Source organism: Labeo rohita, chromosome 7, assembly GCF_022985175.1.
Source record: "Labeo rohita strain BAU-BD-2019 chromosome 7, IGBB_LRoh.1.0, whole genome shotgun sequence".
Taxonomy (NCBI): domain Eukaryota; kingdom Metazoa; phylum Chordata; class Actinopteri; order Cypriniformes; family Cyprinidae; genus Labeo; species Labeo rohita.
The window spans coordinates 22,633,867-22,645,118 of record NC_066875.1 but is presented as its reverse complement, the minus strand read 5'-3'; the positions used below and the strand labels follow the sequence as shown (position 1 = coordinate 22,645,118).

Here is an 11,252-nt window from a genome sequence, read left to right as displayed (position 1 = left end):
AAAAACGTCCATGCATAGACAGCATTGCAACTGTTCAAGGCCCAGAAAGGTAGTAAGAACATAGTCAACTCTACACAGTGTTTGAGCACCAGAGATGTAGCCAGTAGATTCATGGTGAGCATATATTTTCAGGTTCAATGTAAATTTTTCCTTGACTGTAAAAGATTTTCATTTGGTTCCATTATCACACCTGCTTTAAAGGGATAGTTCACCAAAAATGAAAATTCTGTCATTATTTACTCACCCTCATATCGTTCCAAATCCACAAGACCTTTGTTCATCTTGGGAACACAAATTATGATATTTTTTGATTAAATCCAAGAGTTTTCTGACCCTGCATGGACAGCAACTGCAACTACTAGAAAGGTAGTAAGGACATCGTTAAAATAGTCTGTATGACAGCAGTGGATTAACCTTAATTTTATAAAGCTACAAGAATACTTTTTGCGCACAAAGAAAACAAAAATAACATATTTATTCAACAATTTCTTCTATTCCTTGTCAGTCTTGGACGCATGTTCATAAGAGTACCACAGCATATGCATGAGATGCTGGATGCGCTACGCCTTGTTTACAAACAGAAGAAAATGCACGCTGTACATAAATCAGTCTGAAGATTTCAACAGAGAGGATGAGTTGCAGTTTACTGTTGAATGATGAGTTTACTTATTTGAACCAGAAAATACAGACAATGAACTAAGAGAGACTTTCTACATCAGAACGCCGGCCCTTGCGTCAGCACGAAAGAGGAACAGAAGTAATTGTTGAATAAAGTCATCACTTTTGTTTTCTTTGTGCATAAAAAATATTTTCATAGCTACAAAAAATTAAGGTTGAACCACTGATATCACATGGACTATTTTATCGAATTTATCAACTACCTTTCTGGGCCTTGAATGTGTCGGTTGTGTTGCTGTCTATGCAGGATCAGAAATCTTTTGAATTTCATCAAAAATATCTTACTTTGTTCTCTGAAGATGAACGAAGGTCTTACGGGTTTGGAATTACATGAGGGTGAGCAATAACAAAATTTTCATTTTTGGGTGAACTATCCCTGTAAGAGCAATAAATGCTTTATAAGTATTTTCGCTGCTAGTTCATGTTAATAAATTTAGTTAACTACTGCTAACATACTGAACTTCATTTTAAGGCGTTACTGAAACTACTACTACTACTACTACTACTACTACTACTACTGCTATTAGACAATGGCATGCCTGTTGTACTCTTTTTCCTTTTTAAAGTGTTGGATCTACTGGGCAAAATTCAGATTTGCCCAGATTTGTTAAGTTAATTCTTAGCTTGAATGTTTTATGATGATTATGTTTATGGGTAATTCTTACTAAATGTCACTATCCATTTGGATCTCATCCCATTTTAAAACTACTTTTGTTTAGTGCAGCCATCACTAGCACAACCAATGGGCATAATATTGCATTTGTATGCTTCACCTGATTTTAGTATAAACATACCTCTATCTGGAAATTACACTTTCTGATGAGTCTGTATTTTTGCAGATGATGAAAGGAGATAGATGCAATGAGAAATTGAAATGTTATGACACCTGTAAATCTACCTATCTTGTGAATGCAACAGATTTTGCCCTTGTGCTTCACTAGTCACAGTTTTAAGGGAGAAGAAAGGCACTGTTAAAAATGTTATATGACATCTCGGCTACAGTTTGCCTCAAGGCATGTGGGGAACTCTATAGCCAGCTGGAAGAAGAGTTTATGGTCTGATGAGACCACAATTGAGCTTTTTGGCCGTCAGACTAAACGGCATGTTTGGCATAAGCTACACTGCACATCATCAGAAACTCACTATCCCCACTGTGAAGCATGATAGTGGCAGCATCACGCTGTGGAAATGCTTCTCTGCAGCAGGTCCTGAAAGACTTGTGAGGTAGACGGTAAAGCAAATCCAGCAAAGTACAGGTAAATCCTGCAGGAAATCCTGATGTCTGCAAAACACCTGCCACCTGAGAGAGATTTCTTTTCCATGACCCCAAGCATGAAGCCAAAGCTACACAGTAATAGTATAAATGCCCTTTGTATAAATGTGTTTTTTTTTTTCATGTTCAACAGATAAAGGCATACATAAGCTTTATAAATACTATTAATACATTTTACAGATGTGCAGATGTTTGCATGTTGACATTAAATAAAGTCTTCTTTTGATCAGCGTCAAAAAAATCTTTTCTGGTTCAGTCTTGTAAAACAATAAAACATGAGTTAAACATGAGGGTTAAGGCCTTCATATCAAAACATAAAAAAAATAGTTGGAAAATGGTTGGAAAACTGATGGGTGATCTCTCTTGCCTGCATGTTCACCATGGTGGCCTGTAAAATGCATCTTCTTTTTTTTTTTTTTTTTTTTTTTTTTTCACGGATATGTCTGCTTCCTTTCACTCTATGTCATGGTAAGCATTCAGACTTTCAGCTTTGACAGGTGCCTCATATTGATCTATATATCAATAATGTGTGTGTGGACACATGTCTATGTGTGACCTTGAGATATCTTCCACATTTTTTCCTTCAGGCTTGTGTTTACTACATCATAAAAAAGGCAACAGAAAGCAAGACCCAGCTTTTGAAAACATTCAGCCTGTGTATAGTCAAGACCTAGCTGTGCCCCTGTACATTTATACTTTTGTTTAAGTGCCAGGTCTTTTTCTTTCTTTTTTGTGTATGATACATAAATGAAAACAAAATAAATGGAACATATACAACAAACCATCAAAAAAAAAGAGAGAAAAAAAAAGAAAAACACCCTCCTCACTCATGAGATTGGAGTACTGCAATTTGTAAGCATATCGACAGAACAGTAGAGTTTACAGCAGCTTCCTCAGTCTTTGGTGATGCTTATACATTTCACTCTCTATACTCTTCACACACACACAAGCAAAAAAACATGTGACAAGTGTGTGTGCAGTGCAGAGTGACTTACTACATTGCATGACGTAACAGACATCATTTTCCTTAACACAGCACAACAAAACTAACTCAATATGTGGTTGCAAGTCCTGAAAATTTAAAGAAGCCTGTTTAGTGCGATTTTCACTCTTGTTAATAATCAAAATGTTTTTGAACATGGTTGTATTTAACACTATAAAACAGGATGGACATCTGTATTGTAATACAGCATAAATGTAGACTATGTGTGAGATGACCTGCTCAGTTCAGTGTTAGAGTTTGTTTCAGGTCACTGCGCAGCTCACTGAAGATGAGACAGGCCTCTACTCAGGATGTGAGGAAAAAAAAAACATCAGACAGATTTATTAATGGAGTCTAGCTTGCAGCACTTTTGTAATGGCAGTATGTTAATAAAGCAATAAGCCACAAGAGGCCACTGGTATGGAATGTTCTTACTCATGACAACACTTTTTAGAAAACTGTAATATGGAAATATTATTTATATTACTTAGTATTATTTATATTTATGCTTATTTATCATTCTATGCTATTATATACAGTTGAGGTCAAAAGTTTACATGCATAGAATCAGCAACTGTTAATTATTTTATTAAAACAAGAGGCATCATACAAAATGCATGTTGTTTTTTATTTAGTACTGACCTTAATAAGATATATTTTACATTAAAGACTTAATAAAGTTTAAATATAGTCCACGAGAAATAATAATAGTTGAATTTATAAAAATGACCCCATTCAAAAGTTTACATACACTTGATTCTTAATACTGTGTTGTTACCTGAATGATCCACAGCTGTTTTATTTATTTATTTATTTTTTTAGTGACAGTTGTTCATGAGTTCCTTGTTTGTCCTGAAGATTTAAACTGTCGCCTGTTCTTCAGAAGTATACCTCAGGTCCCACAAATTCTTTGGTTTTTCAGCATATTTGTGTATTTGAACCCTTCCCAACAATGACTATATGCTTTTGAGATGTGTACAGAATGAAGATGTGTGCATTTTTCTTATTTTGCCTAAATTATTTTGCATTGTGTTTCCTTTTGAAGCATCAATGAGCATTTGAACCTTCTGTAATAGATGCATATGAGTCCCTCAGTTGTCCTTAGTGTGAAAAGATAGATCTCAAAATAATTGTTGGAAAGGTTTCAAATACACAAAATGATGAAAAACCAAAAAATTTGTGGGACCTGAAGGATTTTTCTGAAAAACAGTGGGCAGTTTAACTGTTCAGGACAAACAAGAGACTCATGAACAACTATCACTTTATAAATAAATAAATGAATGAATGAATGAATGAATGAATGAATGAATGAATGAATGAATGAATGAATGAATGAATAAATAAATAAATAAATAAATAAATAAATATTTAGAAGCAAGTGTTTGCAAACTTTTGAACAGGGTCATTTTACATGTATTTTCTCTTGAGGACTATATGTAAACATCTTTTATGTACAATATCTTAGTCAGGTCAGAACTAAAACAACAACAACAACAACAACAACAACAACAACAACAACAACATGCATTTTGTATAATCCCTCTTATTTTGAAAAAAATAATTAACATTTTGCAGATTCTGCAAGCTGTATGTAAACTTTTGACCTCAACTGTACATATTAAGTTTTGAAAAAAAAAAAAAAAAAAAAAGTCAAAATTCTAAAGTCTGAAAAGTCTGCAAAATACAAACTTAAAATATATTACCTTTTTTATCCTTTATTCTGTGGTGGAGACAAGCTTCCATATAATAAAGAAGTCATTTATTTCAATTTGTTGGGCTTTCGTTGATCTGAATATCCAGTTGCACAAATGCATTCACAAAACACTGTAACATGCAATCCGATACTAATCTAATTTATAATTTAGTTTGAACGTAAATCTTTTTTTCTGATTTTATTAGCTGTGATCTTAACTGAATAATAGAGCTGCTGATCGGACCCACAAAGTAGTTGAGAATTATTTTGGCCATCTAAACCCATCTTCCTCTTTGCTTCAGTGCTGAGATGAAGTGATAATGTGGATTTGCAGTGCTTTGTTTACAGTTCTGAAATATTTTTGAACAGGTTATGCTGTACTTGTAATAATTTCAGTTATAAAAGGGCTGGAAATAGAACTTATGACAGAACATGTCAAACAGATTTGAATATAAAATGTCAACTGTGTTAGTTTGTGTTCTAGAGATCATAATTCTAGAGGTTAATGAATAATCAATTTATAACTTGACTGTGCAAACCATTTGTTTGACTGATACAAATTTGAACTTTTTTTTTCTCTCTAAAAGAACATACTGTCATGAATCTGGTCGGTGCTCTGCGGACTACCCACCATCAGATGTCACTTTCACCTTTTCGTTCACGCCTGACTGTCACTCTGTATTTCGGACTGCATCTCCCATCCTCCACCGCACTGATTGCGTCAACCCCCGTGACCAATCAGGCTCTCTATAAAAGCCCCAGACCTTCTCTGTTCATGTTACGGATTGTAGTAGTAGTTTCCTAGTGTTTCCTAGTGTTTCCTAGCGTTTCCCAGTGTTTTTCGGATCTCTCGCCTGTCTGACCATTCTCTCGGATCACCCTTCACGGACATTGTTCGCTCCCGATTGGACTTACGCCTGTTTCACAGACTCCTATTGTGCTTCACCTACGATATCCCTGTCTGCTATGTTGTTTGACCCTGCCAGTTCGACCATGTATCTGTCTCGTCCCTTTAATAAAAGTTTGCATGTGGATCTGCTCGTCTCTCGTCACTCACTCTCTGTTACACATACTGAACACTGCTTGATAAGATTTTAAATGTTAACTTTGTCTGCAAATGCTGGACTGAATCAATCATGTGGAATTTCCATTGTGGTGTCTACTGTGTTGAATTGTTGGGAAAAGATGCACATAAATTAAGAAAACCATTTATTTTTTTTTACTGTGTAAAATCAAATTAAATGAAGCAAACATTGTGGGGAGAGGAAAAAAACAACCTTTAATAAACAATGAACACAAGATTCTGCAGCATGTTTCTTATCCATTTGATTTACAAATTTATAAATATGTTTTTTGGTTTTCCATTTGCCAAAATCCAATACCATAAATTGTATAAACATTAAATATCCCCTTTTGTTTCTGAGATCTAGTTCATTTTCTGGTCTGTAAATCTTCATGCTGCAATAACAGAACACTGTGTATCAGAGCTGTGCAGTACAGCAATTACAACAGGTTAGCAAGCACATATATTTGAAGATTATTTATAGGGTTTCAATGTGTAGGAAGAGTTTTCATATATTTTTTCTGATTTAGCAGGCCTACAGTTACTCAAAAAAAAAAAAAAAAATGCTCATAATTACCTCATATGCTGATGGAGGTGCATTTGGGACTGGGCCATAGTTTAGTGGAAGTGCATCTGAGACTTTGTCGTAGTTGGGTGGAGGTGTAGTTGGTACCGGACTGTAGATTGGTGGAGATGCATTGGGGACGGGGCCATAATTTGGCAGAGGTGCAGGTGGGTTTGAGCCATGTGCTGCTGGCAGCACGTACATGACCGAACTAACATGCCCAGCCACTGCAGAGGGGTCTGGCTGGCCCAATTGTACGATATGGTTGACAGGCAAATCTGTGGCCACATAACTGACCATGACAGGGGTTGGCTGAAAGAGAACCAACATAGCATTATGATTATTATTGTTTATTTATTTATTTTATTTGATTTTTTAATTGTTTGATTTTTTTGATGATGTTTACCTTTGGACTCCAGCAACAGGAACAGGAGGTTACAGCAATAGCAAGAGAGACAATGAAGATCAGAATATCACAGGTGATATGGGCGTATAAGTACATATCCGGAAAAATCTATTTCATAGAGAGATTAAGTGATTATGAACTGAAACATAAATATGAATGGTCACACTTTATTTATATCAATAAACTCCTAATTTGCTGCTTGATAATAGTTAGTAAGGTAGTTGTTAAGTTTATGTGTTGGGTAGGATTAGGGATGTAGAATATGGTCATGCATAACATGTGCTTTTTAAGTACTAATTAATAGTAATATGCATGCTAATAAGTAGCTAGTTAACAGTGTGAATTGGTCCCTATACTAAGGTGTTAAAAGGTTATCAGTGGGGAAAAAAAGGTAAATCATTTTAATGTAGACACTAGGGGTGGGTAAAAATATTAGGTCCAGTTTCACAGACAGGGTTTAGACTAAGCCAGGATTAGGCCATTGTTCAATTAGAACATACATACATACATACATACATACATATATACACACACACATATATATATATATATATATAATAAAAAAATATATATAAAAAACACATTACTGGTGTGACAAAACAAAGGCACTGATATATTTTAAGATCTGTCAGTGCAGGTTTCTTTTAAATGCAACAGCTCAGACTTACATTTTAGTCTAGGACTATGCTTAAGCCTTGTTTATGAAACCGGGGAATAATTTCTCAATTTGGTTAATTCAAATTAACCAATCAAGTGCAGAGCGCAGATGAACCCATCGGCTCTTTTGCTTTACTACTAGTTACAGCACAAAATAAACATGAATCAACATCAGAAGGTATGTTGAAAGATACAGTACAAGTTACCACAATCTTTATCATGTCTCACGTAATCGCTCAACCAGTGTTTAAACCATGGAAAGACCAATAAACAGCTTGTATACAATATACCATGTAATGTTTACCTCAGAAAAGCCAATGGCCAGAAGAAAAAAAAAAAAAAAAAAATAGGCAAATCTAGAGAGGAGCATTTTGCCAAATATACGCACTACATTCTACAGTTCTTCAATATTCAATGCATGTTTAAATAAATCCTTAAGTTTTGGAGAACACTGTGATTGGAGCGGTTTTCTTGTGGGTTTCATTATAATGGAGATTTACACACAACTTACATGACTAAAAGAGCAAGAAATCTGGCTAAATCTCGTATGACATCTTGCAGTGTTATATATTATCGAGGCTGAGAAAAGAACACAGTGCTGAAGACAACACTTAGCTAAATGACATTATTGTGTTCATTGAGTAAATATTTATACATGGCTTTTTAAAAATTCCAGAGTAGCCGGTGTTTCATACGCATTTGGCCAGTCGGCGTACACTAATGTCACTGGTAGTTCCTGTTTTAGACCCTACTCTGAAGTAGGAACTTAATTTAGTTCCCCCAAATGAAGTTCCTAGAACTAAATATGTCCCTAGTTCCTGCGGTGCAAACACGTCAAAAAACAGGAAGTTCTGCTAATAGTTCTAGGAACTATGAGAAGCTTCCTCCAGTGCAAAAGCCCCTATAGATTTAACAAGGTGCTGGAGACATTCCTCAGAGATTTTGGTCCATATTGACATGATACTTTTACACAGTTGCTGCAGATTTTTTGACTGCACATCCATGATGTCAATCTCCCATTCCACCACATTGCAAAGATGCTGCAATTCTGCTGATATCGGATTGAGATCAGGTGACTGTAAAGGCCATTTGAGTATAGTGAACTCATTGTTATTTGTCTCATTTTACAAAAACAGTTTGAGATGATTTGAGCTTGCCATCACAAGATGGGCACACTGTGGTCATAAAAGGGATGATCATGGTCAGCAACTATACTCAGGTAAGCTGTGACATTTAAATGTTCCTCAGTTAGTACTAAGGAGCCCAAAGTGTGCCAAGAAAATGTATTCCACACCATTACACTACCATCAGGCTTGAACCTTTGATACATGGCAGGATGGATCCATGCTTTATGTTGTTTAGCATTACATTCTGACCTGAACACTGCAGCAGAAACTGAGACTCATCAGACCAGGCAGGATTTTTATAATCCTCTGTTGTCTTGGTAAGTGCATGCACATTGCCATGTGATTGGCTGATTAGATAGTTGTGTTAACAAGCAGATGATCAGGTGGACCTAATAAAGTGGCTTGTGAGTATATATCCAAATGAATCGATATTGAAACGAACTAAAATCGAATCACAAGCTTGTGAATCAAAATTTATGTAAATACCCAACCATACTACACACACACACACACACACACACACACAAACATACTGTAGGCTTTGTAATCACTTACCTTAACTAAAACAAATTGATAGCGGAAAGACAAAGACGCTATTGCAAAATTTACATAGCTGAGCATTTGTGAGGTTTTGACCTACAATACAAATAAATAAATAAATAAATAAGTAAATAAATATGTACATACATAAACATTTTTCCTTTTCTTTTTATAAACATATTGCTTCAATAAATTTGACACTAACCAGACCTGGGTTACGTGTGCCTGCAGCCAAGACTGTTATAACTCCAATTATAAAGAACTGCAGAATAGAAATGGAACATAATTCAGCATTTGTTCACTGTAAAATGTTGTACTGATATTAAAATGACTGACTTACAATGATTGGCGGCCAGACAAAAAAAATACTTATTCCAGATTGTCAAACCGAATGCCAATAAGGCTATCAGTATTTCCAAAATCTGTGAAACATAAGATATAGTGCCTGTTAATTCATACACACTAAACACAGGCGAGGCAAGAAGAAGAGATGTGAATCTAAAATGCCGCTAAATTCAGTTTATTTTCCAAAATAACAGTTTAAGATTAACAGGTAACAGCTTTACAAACAAACATAAACACAAACACAAAAAATACAAAGAAAAAACAGGACTTAAACAAAATGATAAGATAACCATGAAAACAAAGCAAAACAGGAATGAGGAACATAGGAAAATGAGAACATATACTGAGAATAACAGGAACAAAAACTGACACAGAGTTTGACAAATTTGTTTTACCCCCAAAGCCAGTGGCTGGATCTTAAGGAACTTGGAGATTTCATACTGCTGTTGCTCGTATAAAGTTGTGGTTATCATCACATCAGCAGGTTTTGGCGTCCTTAAACATACAGAGAATAACTTTTGTTTACACGTCATCTCTTTTTTATCAGCTAGAGCTTAGTGTCGGGAACCAAGCGCCAATGATCACACTTTGCACATGTGGTTAATAAAGTGTATATTTACAAATACAGTAGTTAACTGTATTTTAATTCTCTCAATTTTGTGTCTATAATGAATCTGCTTGGCTCTTGAGAGTGACAGTGTATGAATGCAAGCCTATGGCACTCTCACTGATCTGTGCATAATTCATTCACATGTGGATTTGACTCATCAATATATTCAGACAGATTATTCCTGTAAATAATCAACAGAACTGATTTGAATCTCTACATGACATTTAAGGCCTGTAATTAGCCAACTACTTCTCAGTTATTATAATTAAGCAATATATATATATATATATATATATATAATATTTCTGTAGTTCCATTTAGTGTTAATATATAATATATTTGTTCAGCCCTTAAACTGAATATTTGCAGTTTATTTTGCTTATATTTTTGCTTACAATTCCAATCAAATCTGAGTCACAAACTGTCTCGCAGAATTGACCGTCCCATCTCCAAGCAACGCATAGTAGTGGTGTTTTGATATTGAACAAATCAGTATTGCTAAACTAATCACTTGAGTGAATGATTCAGTTGCTCAATTACAGAGACAGTCATTTGACGCTATAAAAATATACATAGGCTAAACAGTGTAATACCTCACTTGTCTAGTTCCACCATGTGATGGTTGCCAACCATCCAACAACCCAACACATGACCTTCACAACTAATCTTTAAGGAGAATATGCTTAAATGTTATTCTAGAGCCATCAGGCTGTATGTAAAGAAAAAAAAAAAAATGAGCAAAGTAACCAAAATATTGAGAAACTGCATGCTTTACCTATTATGTGAAGTTGATCTTATGATGATTCAAGTTAGTTTTGTCTCAGATCTTCCTATTTTCACTTTCATCCAAGCTCATCTATGTAAAAAGAGACTCCTCCTTTCCAGCCAGTGAGTGTAAGTGAAACTCATGCAACAAACATGATACATGGAAACCATAAATGTACCGTAAATACACAAACACCTTAGACATTACTATTTAGGGTCACACTATATTTTAAGGTCCAGTTTTTGAGGAAAGCATTTCAGGATTTTTCTCCATATAACGGATATTTTACCGTCTCTGACCTTTGTGTCTCGTTCAGCAAAATGAACAAATCTTTTTTCGAGTCATTTCATTCATTTTAGCAAAATATAATTAAAATGTTACGTGTTACTTCCCTAACACATCTACTGCTTACATAAATGTTAATCAAACTACAAACAAGACAAAACTATAATGCTATAAGAAACAGAAAAAGATTAATTAATTGTTTACCTGTGTCTTTAGTCTATGATTAGCTCACCTCACCTCTTATTTGACAAGCTTTTGGGTT

At 34.9% G+C, this 11,252-nt stretch overlaps 1 protein-coding gene across 3 annotated transcripts; it reads right to left on the bottom strand.

Moving 5' to 3' along the window:
- Positions 1-5,898: 5,898 nt before the first annotated feature.
- On the bottom strand, positions 5,899-10,811 carry LOC127167777 (protein shisa-5). Of its 3 annotated transcripts, none has more exons than XM_051114016.1 (8): positions 10,715-10,811; positions 9,725-9,824; positions 9,325-9,406; positions 9,190-9,246; positions 9,000-9,080; positions 6,661-6,768; positions 6,267-6,566; positions 5,899-6,084 (listed from the first exon to the last, which is right to left on the bottom strand). In XM_051114016.1, exons 5-8 carry the CDS (start codon positions 9,063-9,065, stop codon positions 6,058-6,060), a joined length of 501 nt encoding a protein of 166 aa, XP_050969973.1. In that variant the 5' UTR covers positions 9,066-9,080; positions 9,190-9,246; positions 9,325-9,406; positions 9,725-9,824; positions 10,715-10,811; the 3' UTR covers positions 5,899-6,057. The 3 variants fall into 3 exon arrangements, with proteins under 3 accessions (XP_050969973.1, XP_050969974.1, XP_050969975.1); XM_051114017.1 differs by having other exon boundaries at positions 9,195-9,246; XM_051114018.1 differs by lacking the exon at positions 9,000-9,080 and having other exon boundaries at positions 9,195-9,246.
- Between the last annotated feature and the right edge of the window lie 441 nt (positions 10,812-11,252).

Excerpts from the sequence above, each read along its gene's own strand:
- LOC127167777 (XM_051114016.1), bottom strand. The coding sequence starts at position 9,065 with ATGCTCAGCTATGTAAATTTTGCAATAGCGTCTTTGTCTTTCCGCTAT. Across the intron at positions 6,567-6,660 it reads CCTGTTGCTGGAGTCCAAAG|CCAACCCCTGTCATGGTCAG; the intron begins GTAAACATCATC and ends GTTCTCTTTCAG. Across the intron at positions 6,085-6,266 it reads CACCTCCATCAGCATATGAG|CATGAAGATTTACAGACCAG; the intron begins GTAATTATGAGC and ends CTGTTATTGCAG.